We start from the raw sequence: 21,176 nt of genomic DNA on the forward strand, positions 1-21,176 counted from the left end.
GGAGAAGCAAGGAAGTTGGTGTGTGGAAGGTGATATATTTCTGGAGGGGGTTTCCCTTCTGATGCTGGGCTGTGACCTGCCCCCAGCTGCCCATCACCAATGTCTGGTGGCTGCTTGTGGTCCCCAACAAGCCCTGACAAGCCTCGTGTCTAAGGTGGCCAGGGTCCCTTTGCTTCCCCCGAAGCCGTGCGGGCTGCCTCTCGCGTGCAGCTCCCGTTCAGTCACTGACTTGGTTTTCCTTGAAGAATTGCTTTTGACAAGGTACAAATGCTGCTCTGGGGCTCAGCTTTCCCAAGCGGGAGCTTTGTCCCTCTGCTTGCCTGGGATAATGGGAAGGTCAGCAGGGTGATGCTTTCAAGGCTGGGCTGTTAGCGTGCCTACGCAGGGCTCCTCCTTACTGATAATGCTGTAGCACAAGTGAATCAGGAGGGTGGGAGGAATGCATTAGTGCTTGGGCAAAGCCTTCGCTTGCTAATTGCTAGAGGAGCCTTTATGAAGGTTTGTGCCAGAGTCTTCACGTGCAGACGTCCCTGTTCAGCTGTGGATGGGCTGCCCTCATCCAGAGGGAGCCACTGCAGAGCCAACACGCATCCGGCTGCGGGTGGCTGGGACACATGGAAAGCGAAGGCTGCAGAGCCCTTACTGAAGCACAGCTAACGTGGTTGGAAGCCAAATGCTGCCCTCTGCCCCTGACACCCTGCAGGTCTGTGTGCAGCAGCAGTGCCTCCCTGCACAGCTGACCTGCCCTGCGATGGGACCATGTCCATGGGGTCCCCAGCCAGGAGCAGACCTGCTGCTGCCAAAAAGGTGCATGTGGAATGACTGCCGTGGGGATCTGGGCTCCACTCAAGTCAGGCATCCCTCTTGCATGGTGTTTCATTGGTTTAGTGGCTGCCACAGGGCCTGGCCATCTGCCCGTGTCGGGACCTGCGGTAGCTGCCTGGTTGTTATAGGTGGTGGTGTGGTAGGAACAGTTTCCTGCCCAAAGAATGGGGGGATTCCCTCTGAAATGTGTCTGAAAACCAGCTATATGGCCTGCCCAAGGCAGGTCTGGGATGATTGGGAAGGAAGCTGCTGGTAGATGTGTGTATCCATGGCACTGGTTGCTGGTGGGGTGGGGAGGAGGGAGGCACGAGACAAGGTGAGGAAGACCTTGGCAGGATGGCAGCTGGATATCTGGCAGACATGACCATCTCTGAGCAGCGTGGGTGCACTGAGGTTCCCAAAATGGTTCTGTGCTGCTCAGGAGGAACAAAATTCCTCCAGCAGTTTGTTCTGCTGGGCTGGTGGGAGGGAACTATTCCAGGCAGCAAGGTAATGCAAAGTGGCATTGTTAGAAACACTGAAACCTCCTCCTGCTCCTGGGCTCTCCAGCAGATTCCTGGAAGCGGCCGTATGACGAGTCTGCAGATTGTAGCAGCTGTCGAGATGTTTAATAAGTCGAGACCTGACCCCGGTGGTGGGGGCTGAGGATGGTGCTGAGAGTGCACTGAGACAGCACGTGGTGTAGTTACACCGACCGGATTGAAGAGCTTGTTAATGGATTGATCTCATCCAAGTCCATTAGGAGCTTGATGCTTGCTGGAGTCGTAAGGGCTGCGGATGAAGGATTGGAGGAAGCAGATTAGCGGTAAGAGGCTGAATAGTGATCATTAAAACGAGTACTCGTTAAAATGCTCATCCAAAAAGACACTGCAGCAGTGGACTGAGGTAGGACCAGCCCTGCCATGCTCTGGCAAGGAGATGAATAAGGTACATAAACAGAGGACCCTCTCCCAAGCAGCAGGGATGTGTGAGGTGACACTACAGCGTTATAGGTCCTCCAGAAGAGAGATGACAAGACCAAGTGAGTTGTTTAACTAACAATTTGTTCTGAGGTAAATCCCCGTTCTGTGGGAGATGCTGTTGTGTTTGTGCTCCGCCCCTGAAGCTGCCATCCTCCCTCTTACCTGGCTTTCTTCTAAGCCATCCACAGCTTCCTAAAATTGCAAGAGTGTACAGAGGCTCATGTTAAACCAGCGTGCTCCTTCCTCCATTAGTGCCTGACAATTACGTAATGAGCAGCAACAACAAGAATACTTTTTTAGTATAAAATTGAAGTGCTAAATTGAAGCTCTAATTAGTTCACACCCTAAATACCCTGAAGCAAATCACTAACCATCCTGTCTCTAATAAAGTAGATGAGATGTTACGGTTAAACCTGAAGTGGTTTCCCTGGAAGGGCTGGAAGGTGCTCAGGAAGGGTGCTGGTCCTGCTCTTGGTCTCATGTGCTGGCATCATGGCTTGTCACTGCCTGTGTGTCACCACTGATGCAAAACATGGGCTTGTGTCTCTGTACCAAATCCTTCTGCTTGCAATAAGTCTGCTTAAAGGCTTGCTGCCCCTGGCTGCACAGCCAGCTGCTGGGCCAGGACAGGGTGAAGTCTTCTCTGAATCTCCAGGACAATACACCACGTGTGAGCAGGGTGTCCTGGCTGGCAGCAGTAAAGGCCTGCTTGTGCTGAACGAGCGTGGCTTGTCGCTGTGTGCTATGAGACAGCTTAATCCAAAAATCGTGAAGGGTTTGGTCTCAGTGAGTGGGTTTTCCCTGTGGTGTAAATTTCTCTGCTCAGTTCTCTTCCACCTCGCTGATCTCCTGCTGCTTGTTGTCACTGCTGACAAACCCTTGTGTATATAATTTAAGTTCTTCTGCAAATTAGTCCCAACCTCTCTTAACAGAGCCTGGGCTCATCACCTGCAGTCAGCCCAGCTCCATGTCCCTCTTCTTGCCCTGCTTTCAGGAAGCCAGGTAGCTCACATGAGGTACTCAAGTCTTTGCCTAAATTGCAGGCTGCAGCAGCTGTTGGGGCAGGTTAGCTGCTCCTGCTTTCTTAGAGGAGAAGGAAAATGTGGGAAAGACAACTGAAGAAGGAAGCCTTCATGGGAAGGATCGTGCATGAGGTAGGAGTAGTGCCCATGCAGCTGATAGCAGTTTGAGAAAGGACTACGTGCAGTAGGATTTGCCAAGTTAGTCTGTGTTGTAGCTACACACTCCAGAGCTGCGGTGAGTGGTAGCTGGGCTTTGCTGTTGGGAAGAAAGCAGAACCAAAGCAGCCCAGGACAGGCTGGTGCCATCCTTGCAGCAGAAGATGGCAGACCTACTGTCTCACAGTTGGTGTGCAGCATACCGTGCAGGTGCTTGCTCCCCAGTCAAGGATTAAAGGAATATCTGTCCTTTCAGGCTGGAGAGAGGGGCAGCGACAGGAACTTTTCCTGCCCAGGGGCAGGTGTGGAGCACGGCAGTTTGGTGTCCAGGACGCATCTTTTATTGGGGGTGAGCCTCAAGCTGTGCTCAGCTGCTGCCCGGCAGTGCTCCTGGCCTGTGCCAGCCTGGTTTGACTTTCCCCATTCACAGGATGAATTTCAGAATTTACTGTGTGTCCTTTGAAGGGCTTCTGAACACCTGCCTGATGCCCACACCTGGAAGAAAATGAGTGGGGGGACAGCAGAGTACCTTTGGGCTTGCTGAGGTTTTTCACTCCCCGCGCTTTGGGAGCACATGGGACTGCTGTCATGGGAGATGCAGCTGGGCTCTGGGAGAGGAGGGTGTGGGTGCAGCTGGCACGGAGTATAGTGCTGGCCAAGCAGTTGTTTTTTTTCTTTAAGTGCTCTGAAAGGTGCAGAGGGCTCTGGTCATCTGAGCTGGCTTCTTGTGTCCCCCTTCTGCAGCGTTTGCTCTCCCCAAGGCAGGCAGGCAGCTGGTGGTGTCCTGCCAACCCTTTGCAGCAAACCACAGGGGGAAGTGGGATGTCTGTGGTGTGGTGTGTGCTAAGAGGTACAGTTATGGGATTTAGGAGGCACTTGCATACAAATTCTAACCACTTTGGGAACATTGGTTTGCCTGGATCAACCTTAGGCTACACAGTGCAGTGAGAAAAAGGGTGTAGCTTTGTTTTGAGTGAGGTTTCTTGGGTCCTTCAACATCCTCAGCAGACAGCTAATGCTCTTGCAGGATGGTGGCAGCTTGGACTTAAAGACTTTCTGACCACATACCAGATCTGGCACCTATTTCGATTCCTTCCCTGCATCAGCTGTGCAAGGAAAAGGAGGTGGGTAGAGGCCCCAAAAGTAGAGGAGCTGAAATAACACGAGTCTTCAACTTGCTGTCTTTTTGCTGCCAGCTCTTGACTGAATGAGGTCAGCTGCCAGTCCCAAGACAAAGATGAGAGGAAACAGGCACCCAAACAACAGCTAGCTGTCAGGGCCCCACTAACTGGAGGTTTTGCTGTCGTGCAGAACCTCAGCGCGGGGCTGCCCTCGGGACAGATCTGCCACGACGAGCAGCGGCTGGAGGTGATCTTTGCAGACCTGGCCAGGCACAAGGATGATGCTCAGCAGCGCAGCTGGGCGCTCTACGAGGATGAGAATGTCATCTGCTGCTACCTGGAGGAGCTGCTTCGCATCCTGGTGAGTGCATTACTGTATACACAGAGCAGACAGTCCCAGTGAAGTTTCTTTTTGTGGTTTGTTGGGTTTTTTCCCTGACCTCCTTTGCTCCTGTGCTGCCACCAGATCTGCTGTTTTGGAGGACATTGGTTTCTTGTGCATCCCTTACTGCTGATGTGAAGCCCTGCGCTCCAGTGTGGGCTCTGCAGAGCCATTCTCAGCAGTTACTGAACTGCTCTTCATGGCAGCTGTGACACTTACCTGTCACAGGAGAACATAAACACTCACCTCCAGACCTAAAAACTTGTTCTGCAGCAAGCTGAGGAGTTTTCTGGGGGTGTTGTTGCACTCTTTGGCCCATATAAAATGTTTTCCGCATAAAGCGGAACATCCTCTATGGTGGGGAAGAATGTTCGGGGTGAGGCATATTGCATGTGAAGAAAACTCTTTGGTTGTCTTGAAAGTGAGCTTCAAAGCTGTTTTTGAGAGCAACTCTGAGCTCACAGGAGAGGTAAGTTCCTGTAGCAAGCAGCAATGGGAATGCTGTCTCAGTGCTGGCAGTAGCACGTACTATCCCATACGTGTCCAGGGAGCAGGATGGTAAGGGAGCTGCTGCTCAGCACAGCTGAGGTTGTCCTGGGTTCAGCTGCAGCACTACACCAGCTATGAGAGAGAAAATTATCCTAGCCAAACCTGGGACAGGATTGGTGGTGTGGGGATTGCTCTGGCACTCAATTCATATTCCTCTCCAGCTCTGATGTAAGCAGAGCAGACACTTTTTTGTGTAATAAATGCCAGTGTCTCTGTCACCCAGCGTATGGCCTCTGAGTAAGGCAGAGGGGGATTCTGCACAACCATTTCCTCTTAGTTCATGGATAGGAGGAGATGGACAATACTTCCCAGGGTGGGAATGGCACCACAGCTGCCATGTGCAACTGTATAATACACTCGCCAAGATGTTGCTCAGGTCATGGGTTTTTGAGATGTTTTCAGCCCAAGACATGCTGTATGGCAGAGACATTTCTCAAGGATTCACTTGGTTGTGCAATCTGCAGGGTAGCAGTCCTCGAGCTGTCTGTGTGCCCTGCCTTCAGTTTCTTTGTGAGATGGTCAGGCTGGGGCTGTGGAGATGTGAAAGCAGCTGGCCTCCCTTGAGGTCCCTGCAGCAGGCACCTTGCTGACCTGTTCATTCCTTCTTCCAGACAGATGCAGACCCAGAAGTTTGCAAGAAAATGTGCAAGAAAAATGAGTTTGAATCCATCCTGTCCCTTGTGGCGTATTATCAGATGGTAAGGCAGCATCAAATCCTCCTTTTTGAGGCTTCCATGAAGGTGTATAAGAGCAGAGTTGCTGTGATGAATATATGTAAGGTGTTCCCACTGGATAGGGCAGTTCTGTGAACTAGACAGAGTTGCAGCTCATCCCTTCTGCATGCCAGCTGTGTGGAAGAGCAGAGGATGCTGTAGAGCCGAAGCTGTAGCTAGCACTGTGAGAGGTAAAGCTTGCTGCTTTTATTAGCTCCACTGAGGGACAGAATCGGCATCGCTAATGTCTAGAGGAAGGATTTCCAAGGATGCCTTGAGAAAGCTGACAGGCTGTGACTGCTCGTCTTTTAATTGATGCACTCCTGTGCATTAGTAAATAGCTTTGCTTAGGAAAGTAGGTTGTGAGTAGAAGCCCTGGGAGTGAGGAAGGAAATCAGTATTCAGAGGAGGAAATGGAAGTTTTGCCTTCAACGCCTGCACAGTGTTGCTTTGCCCTTCTCTCTCCTGGAATTTGCTGTTGGAAGACCCTGCATGGGTTGGAAACTTGACCCCATCTTGACTGTAGTCCTTAGCTACTGCACATCATACCTTGTGGCATTTAGCTTTCACCTAGCACCTGTGTGTCTGAACCCAGAGCTGAGCCTTGGGGTGCTGTAGCACATCTGAGAGCGGTGGGATGGCTGCCTTTCTCTGCCTGCCCTTCTCTGACCAGCGTTTCCAGGAAGCCTGGCCAGGTGGACAGCAGTTGGGTCTCCCGTCTTAGCTGGTCATGCCCTGTGGCAGGGCTTGGCTTACTCCTCCCTGAACCCTGAGTTTGTTGTCCAAGGCTGGAGTATGAAGGTTACCCTGGCACCAGAGCTTCTGTGTGGGAGCTGCGGGTTGAGCATCGTTGCTGGAATCCCTGCATGTCCCAGAACATTCTGGTTATACCCTCTGCTCCCAGCACAACCCTGACAGCTTTATGGTGGAGGAGCTGCTCCCATCCTGTTCATTAACCATCACCTGCTGAAGAGGGTTCACAAATTCCATGCTGTCAGGAAACATCCTTCAGAACAGTGTCTGCAGAAACCTCAGTGTGCTTGGAGAATCCTGACTACCCAGCACACTAAATACCAGTTTGCTGGGATGGGGGTGGGTTGTTGGTTGTGTCGTTAAGTGGGACATTTCAGGTCTGAGGTGGCCACTACCTGCCACCTGACCATGTGTGCTAACAGCCTGTAGCCAGCCCAGATGAGAATGTTGGTGTGAAAGGGCCCCTACACTGTTGTTAAAAACTAGCAGAGCTTCTGGGTTCACCGTCACCCTGGGAGGGTCTGTAGCTTCCCATCAGTGGGAACTTTTAGCCATTTGTGTTTCTGCCTAAGAGCAAGCCCTCATCTGGGAGGTGTTTTGATCTAATGAACTGGTTTTGCAGGAACACAGGGTGCCGTTACGGCTGCTGCTGCTGAAGTGCTTCGGAGCCATGTGCAACCTGGATGCTGCAGTCATCTCAACGCTTGTAAACTCGGTGCTGCCAATGGAGCTGGCCCGGGACATGCAGACTCACACACAAGGTGAGCCAGAGCTGCTGCACTCGGGTCCCCAGGGACCTGGGTCTTTCCATTAGATGATTTACAGTAGCACTGGTGGCCACTGACTGCTCTGCATGCCCAGTGGTTTCAGCCCAGGGCAGGGCAAAGCACTGTCGGTGTGTTGTGAGGCTGGGGTCATGATGCCTGTGGTGGCTACACTTCCTTTGTGCTGCTGCTGATTGTCAGTTCTGTGCAGTGACCTTAGAATGCTGTTGGTGCTACCTGGCTATGCATGAGGAGCTGCTTCTAGGCTGCAGTTTTACTGCCAAAGAAGTGAGTATACTTGTTTGTGGGACTATGATGGTGCTTCTGTGGCAATGTTAATCCTGATTTTGTGTTGCCAGAAATGAACTTGATTATGAATCCATCATTAATTCATAAAGATTGTCTCCAGGTGAACATCTTCTGCACCATGTTCTAACAAGATTCAGCCGCCTGCTCTGTTCCCCAAGCTGCCCTTGTGCAGGCAGTGAGCTGGTCACCCTTGTTACTCCTGATCTGGTGGCAGCATTGCTGTCCAAGGCGTGTTTCCAGGGGCTGCATCATCCCAGACAGCACAGCTAGCTCAGCCTTGATATGATGGAACATTGAGCTGTGGTGTAGGTGACTTCCACACACTTGCTAATCCCAGTGTAGCACTTCTAGCTGAAGCAGGCCTGTCTCCTAGCAAGTGCTGCTCTGCTTTGGGGACCTAAAAAGCCATGCAGTGGAAGTGGGTGCTAAATGGTTCTGCTCTGTCCTCCAAACTGCCAACCTGCAGCTCTGCAGCATCTCTTCTTTCCCTAGCTTTGTCTCAAGGTGAGGGGTGTTCTCCCTCCTTGCACAGTCAGAGGGTGAGAAGCTGCTCTTCCTTTGCTGACAGACCACCTTTGGTTATAGGAGCCTTCCAAATCAGTGTCCCAATCCCCTGCTGCCCTCCTTGTGCTAAGGTTATGGCAGGTGTTTGCACCAATGTCATCTGTGTGGCATCCAGTCCTCTTGGCCTTCCCAGTAGGGCTGCAGGAAGTAACCATCCTTGACCCAGACATGTCTGTCCTTCAGAGGTGCTTCAGGGCATCAGTAGTTCCCTCCTGCCATGCTGGTGCTTACTGCTCCATGTCCTGCCAGCAAATGGCAAGTGGTTCCTTGTGTGAAAACATGACCTTGAATCCTAGAGTGACTTGAGCTTATTTTGGTATGAAAAACTGGGGAATAGCAGCTGATCCGTGACATACTGTGGAATAGCTGATCTCCTCTGCGGATGGCGGGGCCGGAGCAATCGGTGCCAGCTCTGAGCAACTGGGGAGCGCTGAACCGGCTGCAGCAGCTCTGTGGGTTCCCTCCTGGCTTGTTACTGAAGAGCTGCCGAGGCAGAGGCTCTGTGCGTGGATGCTGGGTGCCTTTGATGAGGAGGCACTTTACCCTGGGGCTGATGCAGGCGCGTTGGCCGCTGGCCAGTTCTTTTCCCAGATGCTTGGGTCTTATTGCTTCTGGACAGCCCCTTCTCTCTGCTGCGGCTGGCCCGCACATCTATCAGCATGAGAGGAGCTTATAATAAGGCACAGCGAGGCAGAATTAGCCAGAACAATTCCAAAGCAGACAGCCAGGGATAATCCAGTCTGTAATCTCGACTTTCTCCCTTGCTGCAGCTCGGTGTGTGTGCAAGGCAGCTGTCGGGCTCCTCTCACTTCGGTCGTAGACAGTTGTGTCTGCTCCCACCGCCCAGATCTCATGCTGCTGTGGTTCGAGGTTGGGAGCAAGGTCTTTGAAGGCCTCTGAGAAATAACCTTTCATATGTGACAGCAGCTTTCTTTCCAGTACCTCAGAAGGCTTCAGAAATGCGGGCTGGTGAGCAAATGGCTGCATCTCTCTTGCCCTTCAGAGCCACTTGAGCAATGCTTAGCAGTCAGCAGAGCCCATTTGGTTCCGCAGAGTTGTATCAGTGCCATTTACTTCCTTGCAGCCACTGGTGCTACTCTGTGAGGGGAAAAAAGATGTGCTTTGACTGGCAATTACTCAGTTCTTGAGTATGGCAAGTCTTGGATGAGTCTTGCTGCAGCTGGGACACTCCAAAAACTTGCAGAGTGTGTGCTGAGCCAGTGCACGGGGTTAATCAGGATTTTCCCCAAGATCAGCTTTCCAACTGCTTTCAGCATCCCTTGATTTGGCATCCTGAGGGCAAATACAAGACTTGTCCATTCATCTCTGTTGACAGTAGACTCCACTACTAGGTGACATCAGTTTGTGGCAGATGGGCCAAGGACGTGTAAAACTACCCTTCCCCTCCCATCTCTAGTCTCTTCCTCCATCTTTGCTACAACCACATGTTTATCACTGGCTTTTGGTTCTCAGATCATTATTTTGTTGTTCCTGATGTGATGAGAACAAATGTTTTGTTCAGGAAAGCCTCAGTAGGAACATGGGAACAGCAGGTCCCTATGTTCCTACCTACTGCAGGATCCTGCCTCTGATATCCAACTCCTGAAGCCTCGGAGGACAAAGAATGAAGAAATCATGTGGTGAGCAGTTTGTCGGGTTCTTTTTCTGCTACAGTGATCTCTGGCACCACTGAGGCCTTAGAGCTGAGAGCTGCTTATATAAGTATGAATTATTCTGAAGTCATTGAATATCCTCCCTCTCTGTTTACCAGAAGCAAAGAGCGGTTTCCAGCTTCCCAGCGCTGCCACACGGGCTGGCGTGCTCTCCTAGTCAGTGCTGTAGTATCTCTGGTTAAGCCTCACATAAGCTATTTTTAGGCAAAGTATTTGCTGTTTGAGAAGTCAGAAATCTTGTGGAGCTCTGACAAAGTCTGCACACTGTTTGTTTGTAGAGGTTTCACTCCTGGAGTTGAATCTCCAGGAGCATGAGGCTTGGAAGGATTCGCTAGCATTTCCCTCATATCCCTGCTAACAGCAAACCCCAGAGCTGCAAAGTATTGCAAGTCCTTTGGCCAAGTCCAGGAGTATTGGGTGACAGCGAAGACATCAGCTTGTACCATCAAACCCAAACTGTGGGGTGCAGACACCCAGAGATGGACCAATCTGTGCACATAGAGAAGTGACATGTCCTAAAGGGCTTTGAGGGGGCTGCTGGAGCCAGCGCGTGCCGCACAGGGAAGTGGGAATGTTGCAAGGAGCATCATACACTGAAGGGACGTTTTCTCTCCTCTAACAAAAAGTCATTGGGGTCAGTTTGTTATAAATACACCCTCTGCTCCCTTGTAACCAGTGCTCTGTGGCTCCTTCTGGCAGATGTCCTGAACTTCACGTAGTCAGTGTGTGCAATCTCCTGCCTCACAAAAACAGCACTCCTTTTCCTGCCGTCTTCAGGCTCGCTGCACTGGATGGACCCTACATTTCATGATGACACAGATCCTGTTCCATTACTTTTTCTTTTTTTCCTCCTTCTCCTCCTGCAAATATCTGTTGAGTTGTATCCATTAATTAAAATTCAGGAAAGGCACCGGCTGCGATTCCGCGGAGTATTCACGGATAGCTGCTGCCAGCAGAAATTGTGTTGGGCTAGCAGGCTGCAGGACGTGCTCAGGCAGGAGACACACGTGGCCTGGGAGGGGGCAGATGCACAGCCCCAGTCCTGAGCAGTGATCTGGCCTCCCCAGAGACCTCATAGCTCCAGGCAGAGCTGAGGTAGCTGAAGTAGGGCTGCGCGGAGATGGTAACAGGCAGCACGACTGTCCGGGGGTGGTGATGGTTGGAACAGGCGGTATTTCAAGGTGGCCAGATGGATGCTTTTTCTGGGTTCAGTAATTGCATAACTATGGGATGTGTCCTGGGACTGTGCAGGGGAGGGTTTTAATTATTCAGATGGAGTTTGCCCAGATCCTCTTAAGTGGAGGGGGGGGGTGGGTGAAATATTGAGAATTCTTGTTGTGATTATTTTTAAATTGCTTTGGAAACGCAGAGCACAGGAGGCGTGTGGTGTGTTCAAACAGGGGGAAAAACACCCTAGCTCAGTACATACAGGAAGGAGGAGCAGTCTAATCGGTGTTAAATGTCTGTTAAATGTGTGACTTCCCAGCTGCAGCAATGTTTTGCATCCTCCAAGAAATAATGTAAGGACCTTTATCTTGCAGATCATCAGAAGATGTGCTACTCTGCACTGGTACTGGCAATGATGTTCTCCATGGGGGAGCCCCTGCCGTATCATCATTATGGTAAGATCAGCTCATACTTCTGATGTGGTAACAGGACATCTAGGGTGTGCTGGCAGGCATGAGGAGGGACCTTTCCTGGTGGCCAAGGTGGGGTCAGCCCGGCATGAACAGGACAAGAGCGGGGTCAGTAGAGCCTGGCTGCAGACATGCTGGGCTGAGATGCCAGATTTCCAGAGAGAGCAGCACAGACCTGGCTTAGAGCAGTGGAGGACTGATGCCGTGCTGCACAAGAGGTGGATTTGCCCATCACTGTGACTAAGAGTTGTTTTATCTCTGCCCTGCCCAAAAACACACACTTAACTTGCCTTGGAGACGTTTTGTCTGCTGCTGAGGCTCACAGCCCAGATCACTCCATGAACGCCCACTGACGCTGTCAGCTGCATGATGTGGCCTCTGCCTGGTGTCCCTTCTAACAGGACGGTGCAGCCCTGTGTATTTCAAGCTCAGTGGGGAAGCAGAGATGATTAAGGGTGTTGCAGTCAATAAGGAAGGGCAGACACTGTGCCAGATCTGCCTGTTTTATCCCCTGCCCTTTCATTCCAGCTAGAAAGCCCTGCCTGCCTGCTTCCTCCCCAGGCCATGTTGTGCTCCCCCTGTTTGGGGAATTCTGGGCACAGTTTTCCATAGAAACACAGCAGAGATTTTTATAAGCATCTCCTTAGCAGTGTCACCCCAACACCCTGGTAAATGTATAGGAGATTTAAGCTGGTGCAGTAGAGACTGTGAAATGAGCCTCCTCACCTCCTGCTCGTCTCTCCTCGCGTAACCCTGGTAATTATTTCCTGCAGGTGGGTTTATTTGCATGAGCTCCTGAGCTTTCCTAACAGCTAAATTGAAAAATGGGTTATTACTAATGATCTGGAAGAAGACTTTATTTTTTTTTTTCTAAATAGATGGATTAAACCAGTGGTCAGGAATACAAATCTCTTCCTGTCTGCAGCCTTCGTTGGCGGCGGTGATGCTGCAACAACAGCTAGAGGAAGATCTGGTGGTTTAGTTACTCAAAAAAATTGCCAGTGAGGGACCAACTTTCAGTGTTCCCCTGTGCTGTGGTAGTTCTCTGAGCCACTTGTCTCTCTCAAAGACACTTCAGTGGTCTGTCTAGTCTGCGTGCAGGGTTTTCAGTTCCCTGGGGGATGACACTGGCACTCTGCTAATGGATTTTTAAGTGTAAAAGCACGAAGAAGTGGTTTATTTTCCCTGTGCTGTCAATGCCCCTCTTTCTCCTTGCACAGAACATCTCAACTCTCAGTTTGTGCAGTTCCTGCTGGATGTGATTGAGGACGGGCTGCCCTCGGACACCACTGACCAGCTGCCTGATTTGTTTGTCAACGTCCTTCTGGCCTTCAATCTCCACATTCCAGGTTGGTTTGGTGGGGCTCTGCCTTGGCAGGATTTCAGTCTGGCCTGAGGGTGTGAAGCAGGGGAAGGAGAATCTCACTGGATCTCCCTGGTGCTGTGATAACCTCTGCAGCTCCCCTAGCCTCTGCCAATCCATGGTGTTTAAAAATGGTACAAAACCCTAGAGGAAAAAGCAGTGTGAGAGCCCATGTCCAGCCAACAAGCCCTCTGCCTCATTCCCTGTCCTCTCTCCCCTGTTTGAGCTCCACGCAGACAGACACATCTGGTCCCTAGAGAGAGCGTTTCCCCTCTTGCTGCCTGTGAGTTTTGAAATCTGGAGACTTGTTCCAGGCCCTGCTAAGAGAGGCCACTCTCTTAGCAGATCTCTCGTAGCAGATCTCCTCTTGCTCCAAATGTCTTTAGTTAATCGCCGCCTCTTGTTCTGCTTCGTGGCTTCTCCTTGGCTTTGTGGAGAGAGGGGGAAGGCAAAGCAGCAAGGACATGTCCAGTAATTTACCTGTTATTTTGAGTTGTGCTTCATTAAAATTTACGTGAAAGTTTCTAATTTCATGTGAAAGTTGATTGCACAGAGACTGATTAAGTACAGTCTCTGCTGCTTTCATTCATTACCCCCTCTCAGGCTTACCCGTACCCTTACTGGCTGCAGTAATTAGGCAATAATGTATGACAGGCAGTGTGTTTCTGGGGGATTATTGCTCACCTGGGGTGTAGCAGAGAGCAGTGACTTGTTCTCTGATGCTAAGAACATGTTAAATGATGATGTTGAGGTTGCTTATCAGTGGACTGAATTTTTTTATTCCTCTGTCTGCCAAATCCGTCTGTCGTGCAGTCCAGCCCTGCAGCCTGAGTTCAGAACATCTCCTGCAAGCATATTATCAGAGAATCATAGAATGGTCTGGGTTGGGAGGGACCCCAAGGATCACACAGTTCCAACCCCCCTGCCACAGGCAGGGCCACCAACCTCCAGACCTGGATCTACACAAGGTTGCCCAGGGCCCCATCCAACCTGGCCTTGAACACCCCCAGGGATGGGGCATCCACCACCTCTCTGGGCAGCCTGTTTCCAGCACCTCACCACTCTTTCTGTAAAAAACTTCCCCCTAATATTTAATCTAAACTTTCTCTCCTTTAGCTTCAATCCATTCCTCCTTGTCCTACCATTGTCTACTCTTTAAAAGAGTTGATTCCCTTCCTGTTTCTCTCTACCCTTCAGGGACTGGAAGGCTGCAATGAGATCCCCCCACAGCCTTCTCTTCTCCAGGCTGAACAAGCCCAGCTGCCTCAGCCTCTCTTCATAGGGGAGGTGCTCCAGCCCTCTGATCATCTTCGTGGCCTCCTCTGAACCCTCTCCAACAGTTCCACATCTTTCTTGTATTGGGGCCCCATCTCTGGACACAGGACTCCAGCTGGGGCAGAATAGAGAGGGACAATCGCCTCTCTGTCCCTGCTGGCCACCCCTCTTCTGATGGATGCTTTTCAGTGTGAAGGATCCTAAAGCACTTCAGAGCCTGTAAAATGCCACAGGGCTGCCTGTGCAGCAGAAACAGCCGCACTGTGCTGTTTGGGTGCTGCTGATGTCACTCTCACACCAGGCTCTGCTAGGGTGAGCGTATTTTACTACGACACGACCCCCAAGCAGGCTAAGGACCACTTCCTAGAAGTCTTCAGTCCCTGCCCTTGTGCAGCCCAGTGCTGAGAGCTGGGAGGAACTTTTCCCTTCTGGTGTGCTCCTGGGACCTGGTCATTCCTCCTTAGGAGAGCTTGCAAGGCATGAAGTTCTCAGCGGGGCACTGCTGATAGGAAGTAGGAAGATCCTAGAGAGCGTCCCTTGGCTGCAGAGGTGATGTTTGATAACACAAAACCTTTGCCAGGTTTTCACAGTATTTGGCTGGCAGGACCAGTTCCCCACAGCCCCCCCTCCCCCTCCCCCAGCACTGGTGTGAAATGGGAGCACTCTGCTGTTTGTTTTATTGCCGTGGTGTTGGGGAAACAAAGGGATGTGCTGAACAGGTTTCTTCCTTAGTTCCAGAACACAGTGTGATCATGACTACAATAAGCAAGCACTCCAATGTCAAGACTTTCACAGAAAAGCTGCTGCTGCTGCTGAACAGGGGAGGTGAGTGTTTGCAGCACTATTACACGCCTGGCAGGGGGTGCAGCTAATGGTGACTGGGGGAGATGAGCCCCCGGTTGCTCATTAAGGGGGGCGATGTGTTTGGGATGCAGGTAGCTGAGGAGCTGTCGGCTCAGGCAGGACGAGCTGCTGCCTGGTGAGTTGGTGCGGGTGACAGGCTGCCTTCCTGAGGATGGAACTGCACAAAGAATAAAGGGATGCTGGTGGCATCTAGGAAGGGAGGAGAGGCCTCTGGGCTGCCATTTCCCTGTACTTGTGGGTCAGAGCAGCCCCACACTGCAGCGTGGCCAGCTGCATCATAGGCGAGTCCTGTCTGGGAGGAAAGCTGGTCCTGGGCCACTTCTGTGAGTGCTGGCACAGACCTCAGCCGTGCTGACGGGCGTCTGCCCCAGGGGACAGATCCAGAGGGAGATCTTGCCTTCCCAAGTGCTGCTTAGAGTGGAACTGCCCACTTCAGAAGCCCAGGCAGAGGATTAGCTTTGTGTCTGCTCCAGGCGTAGAGCGAAAGCCGCTGTACGGGTAGAGCTTGTGCACAGCAGATTGCTAGAAAGCCAGAGATCTCCGCAGGAAGAGCCGTGCCAGGTATTTCTGCCTGTGCTGCATGCCACTATTGTGCTCTCTAATACCTTCTGGAGCACAGGGGCTTTGCTGCCTGAGATTCATTTTGTTGATTTTGCTGGTAAATAACTCATCCTGTGATGCTTGCAGCTCATCTTACTCTGACTTTCGTTCTCTTTGGGGTTGCAAATCACTGTCTCCACACTACATCAGCTTGAGGGCAGCAAGCATCTCAGTGCTCTTCTGTCTGGCCTCCTCCCAAAGCCTTTGTTTAGCCCTTTCCCTGCCAGATTCCCTGCAGGGATCACCTTACTGCGAGGGGCTGGGCGAAGAAAGGGCGGAGGGGGGGCACAACCTAATGAAGATGCTTCTGGTTTGCCCACTTGCATGACAGCTGCTGGGGGAGGGTGTGGGCTGCAGTGTCTCAGAGCCCCTCTTGGTGTCTGCGGGGGTGTTTTGGAATAGAACAGGATACCGTGGCTCATTTGAACTTGAAAGTGTTTCTTTTCTTGCTTCTCAGACAGTACTAACCTGGTATTGGTGGTCAAAGCTCACTTCTGATACAGGCTCTGGTGGGCTTTTCAGATGGGTCATCGCACAAGACTTAAACCAGGGAGTGGCAGCTGCTGAGCAAAAAGGGGAGGCACTGAGAGGCCATTTGCTAGTGAGCTCTCACCTGGGTTAGTAGGTGAAACATAAACAATGGTTAATGCTAATGCTAATGAGTTTGGTTGTGGCTTGGTACCCTGCAGAGCTGCCATCCTGATTACTCAGCTTTGTGCAAGACACCAGGTCTGCCAGCACAAAAGCAAACCCTGGGCCAGGAGCAGCTGGTCAGGGCCAGGGCAACCTGTCTCCAAAGCCTGTAGGGTCTATTGAAGGGGTGTGCACTGGAGAAGCGTGAGGAGGGGGGTAATGGGGAGCATGTGGCTTAGCACAGTCTCTCTGCCTCCCACAGATGATCCAGTTTGTATCTTCAAGCATCAGCCTCAGCCACCACACTCAGTGCTGAAGTTTCTGCAGGACATCTTTGCCAGCAAGGATACAGCCAGCATCTTCTACCACACGGACATGATGGTCCTGATAGACATCCTGGTGCGGCAGATTGCTGACCTCTCCCCAGGAGACAAGGTGCCCGTCTTAAACTGTAGGAATTGGGGAGGGGAGCCCTATCCCAGAGCATGGCCCTGCGTGGGGTCTGTTGGTGCAGGCAAGAGTGGAGTTGTGGGGTGAGCACATTTCTGGGTGCTCAAATCAACTTCAGGGCCTGAGGAGAAAGGGAGCGTTTATCCGGCCTGGTACACAGCAGTAGGAAAGCACGTTTGAAGAAAGCTCTGAGAGGCTTCTTGTGGTCTGCACCCTTCTGCCCAGGGACCTTGGGGAATAGGAACCCTCTGTGAGTAGTAGGAGCAAGAGGGATCTCTATTTTGGTATTGCAGAAGGCAGGGGATGTGCAGAGGCTTGCAACTGGGTGAAGAGCAGCCCTGGGTTGCTGTGGGAAAAGCCAAGTTTTCCATAGCTACTAATGAGCCTTACGGAAAAGCAGGTGCCTCTGGAGTCGCTCTCTGGCTGGTGGTGCAGCAGCAGCTGTGCCTGTGCTCATGCTGTAATGGAGGCTGGCACGCTTGTTTATCTCACTTTAAATCTTTCATTGTGCTCTGTGTTTTGTCTCCCCTCCCACTTGGCAGCTGAGGATGGAGTATCTCTCTCTGATGCACGCCATCATCCGCTCCACGCCCTATCTGCAGCACCAGCACCGCCTCTCTGACCTGCAGGGCATCCTGCAGCGCATCCTGGGGGAGGAGGAGGAGAGCCAGCAGTGCCAGATGGACAAACTGATCATCCTGGAGATTTATAAGGAGTTCCCAGAAATCTCTCCCGGCACCAGCTAACTGCCCCTCAGCTTGAACTGGAGTTTGAACCACTTGGATCGACGATGTCTCTTGTTGACACTTTCTCCCCATTCCCTTCCAGTACAGCTCATACCTTATATCCCTCCGTGCGAGGCCGAAGGTCGGGACACAGTGTTCACCGGCCCTTTAGAAATGCCAGCGGCAGAAAGGGCGCGGGGTGCCCCCGGGGCCTGGTGCTCTGGGGGAGTGGGACCTGGGGTGGGCACCGGCGTGTGGTTTTGCCTGCGAGCCTCGGGTGGGAGGTATTTAGGCTGCCGGTGTTAGCAGGAAGGGTGGAGAGCTTGCGAGGGACTTTGGCAGCAGGGTAGGGGGTTGTTTGGCTGCCCTGGCATCCCGAGGTCCTGAAGAGAAAGGCCTTTGCCTTAGAGTTTCACTTCTTTTCCATGTGCATCTCTCTCCCTGCAGTGACCAAGTGGAGTCTGCTGGTGCTTGGAAGAAGCTTTTGTAACATCTGTTTTGTTTTCTGCTGCTAGTGCCAATGTGCTGCAGCCCTGCCAAGGGGAGGTAGCTCACTCGCTGTCTAACACCTCCTCTAGCGAGCCTTCCGCTCCCTTCCGGCCCTCAGCTTTGCCGCTGGGTAGCAGCCCACCTAGGCTCGTAGAGGTCTTGCCCCAGCAGCTGCTTTTTTCAATCCGCTTTCTATAGTGATGTTTAAATGGGAATTTCTTGCACACTGTGGCAGCCTAGAAGTAACGTCCACGCTGGCGACGCTGCCCTTAGGAAGCCTCCGGCCCGGACACAGCGCAGAGACGTGTCCAGCCAAGTGAAAGCTGCTGCTTGCCGCCTCTCACAGCGATGCCGAGGGGCTGCGTGTGGGCAGGCGCGCTCTGTTCGTGAAGCGTGTGGATTTCTTGCCTTGAGCTTCATAGTAGCTCTGCCTCGCTGCCCTCCCGCTCCATGTGGCAGCGCTCCGAGGCGGCGTGATCCTGCTGTCCAGTAGCTGTTTGTGACTATGCACGAGTGTGGGGAACCCCTATTTATATTTCCTCTAGGTTTCTAGCCAGCGGGATTGCCCCGTTGCCCTGTTACAGGTAGTCACACACACTAACGTGGGTCTCTTAGGTATTTGTGTGCGCAGTCTAGTCACTCCTTGTGCCCAGCTCTTCCTTTGCAGTATCCAGTGTAGGAGCTATGGGAAAGTGGAACTGGAAACACTGGGAACGGTATTTTTTTATTATTATTATTTTTTTTCTTTAATCTTGAGGCGATGACATGAGTCTGCTCTGTGGGCCTAGACTTTGGGCACTGGGGCGGCAATGCTTGGGAATGGAGAGGATTGGCCTGGCAGCCAAGGGGGGCAAGGACCCCCTGAAGTCAGGCTGGGGATGCCCAAGCTTAATAACTACCCTCGTAGAGAAAAAACCTATTTTTTCCCCTGTAAAAATGTATGAATGTCCAAAGGGATCCTGTATTTTCTTAAACACTAAGTGTAACATGCAGAGGAATAAAAATGTCTTAAACTGGACTTGTGTGACCATGGTGCTGCCTGCCCCGTCCTGTTGTGTGGGGACCGAAGCCGTGGGGGTGGCGTGGGTGCTGCGAAGGCAAAGCAGCAGGTGCTGATCTTCAAGTGGGAGCAATGTGGTAGTTGTCCCACACTGGGCTTCTTGTGTTGTGTCTTCCTGCTGTGCTGTTGGCAGACAGGGAGCAGTGAAGGGCAGCGGCCCTTGTCAGGGGCACAGCCATCACCCCCGTGGGCCTGCCCAGCACCGCTGCTCCAGGCGAAGGGTTTGGCCAGGCTGGACTCGGCAGTTCGCTTCCTGCAAGGCATGCGCAGGCTCAGCTGGCTCCCAGCAGAGCTGCCGAGGCAGCAAGCCCCACGGCGAGGGTTTAACGGTCTGTAGCGAGTGCTAATGAATCGCGCTTTGGCTGCCGATGTCTGTTCCCAAACCCCAGCCCCGTGTGTGCTGCTTTGGGCGTTGCCATGGATGGCAGGGGGTGCAGGTGGTGGGAGGGCAGCAGGAGCTGGTCTGTACATCGAGGGGCAGCTGGCTGGGCAGTGGGCTACAGCCCCAGCCAGGTGTAGGGGTGTAAATGTCAGATGCAGGCTCTGCCCCCCTCCCGTGGGGGCTGCACGTGTAGAAGTGGGGCCAGGGCTGTGTCCCAGCTCCTGCCTCTCTGGCCAGTGTCTCTTGGGGCCGAGCCTGTGGCCTGCAGTGTGTCACCCCTCTGTATGGGGCAATGTTCCTCGGGCACTTGCCCTCAGTGATACAGCCCAGGCTTTGCTGTGTTGGGCTGTGGCAAGCAGGCAGGACGTGTGGCTCTGCTAGCCGGAGCACAGCTGGGGCTGTGTGACAATATGCTGCCTGCCCCAGGGAGAGGGCAGAGCCCTGGCTGTGCTGATCCTGAGCAAGCAGAGATCCTGTCTCATTTCAGCACCCCTGAGTGGTTGCTGTCCCTGGGGCAAAGCGAGCGTCACCCCATCTACACCAGCATCATCGGGTTGTCACTGCAGCCAGAGCTGGGGGGCAGCCTGCCATGAGAGGTCCATGGGGAGAGCTGCACCCGCTGCACAGGAAAGGCCTCTGCACATCTCGGGGAATCAAACCACAGCATGTAAACTCATTATCTGCCAGCCTGCTCCGCGGTTCCTGCTCTGCGTGGGTGACAGGCACAGATAACATGGTTGTTTTGCCATTAGCTGTAATAGGCTGCTGGCTGAGTGTATCTCCCTGTATTGGTGTGGGGTTTTTCTTGTGATGCAGCAGAGAGGGGTATTGGGGGGCTGGTGTGAGGGGAGCGATGTGCTGTCTGTGACCTGCACCTCTGCTTTATTGTCTGGAATGATTCAATTACAACTACTTTGTGGCCCTAATTATTTTCTCCTCCTCCTCTGAGCTGTCAGATGGGTAATTAGAAGAAATAAACTTGAAAGCCTTTATAATTTTTTTAAAGCATTGCCTCTCTCCTGATTGGGTTTCTTGATGACAAATCCCCAGTTCCAGGAAGCACGATGTATAATCCAGCTGGTGGTGGGGGCTCATGTGAAGCCAGCGTGTTCCTGTCCCCTGTGGGTGCTGCTTTGCCCTTTATTAGGTGAGGTTTCTTGGGTGAGCCATGCACAGGGCTGGGGCTGCTCTGCAGGTTTGCGTTAGCCTGAGGGTCCCATGAGGGCTCAGGCTGGGTACATGAGGGTCTGGAGAGGGATGATGTAAATCCTTGCAGGGCATGGCCCTACCCGTGCTGGACCTCGGTGCTGGAGGTAATTCGTGGTGGCTGAGGAGTTAGTCACAGCAGCTGTTCAAGAATCCTACAAAGATTCTAAATTAACATACTAGCTTCTCTGGAGGCTTAGAAACCCACACCCTCAGCCTTGTGTAAGCACCATGGGAAGTCCTCTTTTGCATGTGCTGAGCCACACTTAAGACCCATTTGATATTTCCCATGGTGGGCCTGAGATGTGTGCTCAACCCAGGCACTGGGGCAAGGAGGAGCCCTGCCCGCTCTGCTCATCCTGACTGTCCATCTGACCTCTAACTAAAGCATCTCTTTGGGAGCTAGGTAGGGGCTGCACAAGGGGTGCTGGCAGTGCCCAGCTTGGTTGTGGTGTTGGTACAGGGGTATCCCTGCTCCCTCCCTAGCCCCTCCAGCACAGCAGTACGGGGGGCTCTTGCAGCCCCCTTGATGCTGAGATGTGCATGGATGCACATTGTGTTATGTGCAGTCCCTCCCATCTAAATCCCCACACCCCCCCCCCCCACCCCCCGTCTTCCAAATTTACTGTATTTTCCTCTCTGGGGTGGCTCTTTCTTTCCTAGCACACACCCCAGACACTGTGCCTCAGGATCTCCTCT

General features: G+C 52.4%; 1 protein-coding gene across 1 annotated transcript in view; it reads left to right on the plus strand.

The window, feature by feature from the left end:
- The window catches only part of NCKIPSD (NCK interacting protein with SH3 domain), a gene marked incomplete at its 3' end in the record, with an annotated part of 48,410 nt that extends 31,049 nt beyond the window's left edge, over positions 1 to 17,361 (plus strand). Inside the window, exons 6-13 of the mRNA XM_084269679.1 lie at positions 4,277 to 4,447; positions 5,629 to 5,715; positions 7,106 to 7,244; positions 11,335 to 11,415; positions 12,651 to 12,779; positions 14,801 to 14,893; positions 16,428 to 16,600; positions 17,158 to 17,361. Of these exons, the coding sequence (XP_084125805.1) occupies positions 4,277 to 4,447; positions 5,629 to 5,715; positions 7,106 to 7,244; positions 11,335 to 11,415; positions 12,651 to 12,779; positions 14,801 to 14,893; positions 16,428 to 16,600; positions 17,158 to 17,361 (1,077 nt within the window). The remainder of the gene's footprint in view (positions 1 to 4,276; positions 4,448 to 5,628; positions 5,716 to 7,105; positions 7,245 to 11,334; positions 11,416 to 12,650; positions 12,780 to 14,800; positions 14,894 to 16,427; positions 16,601 to 17,157) is intronic.
- Between the last annotated feature and the right edge of the window lie 3,815 nt (positions 17,362 to 21,176).

The sequence above is a fragment of the Gallinula chloropus genome (genome assembly GCF_964237585.1).
Source record: "Gallinula chloropus genome assembly, chromosome: 12".
NCBI lineage: Eukaryota > Metazoa > Chordata > Aves > Gruiformes > Rallidae > Gallinula > Gallinula chloropus.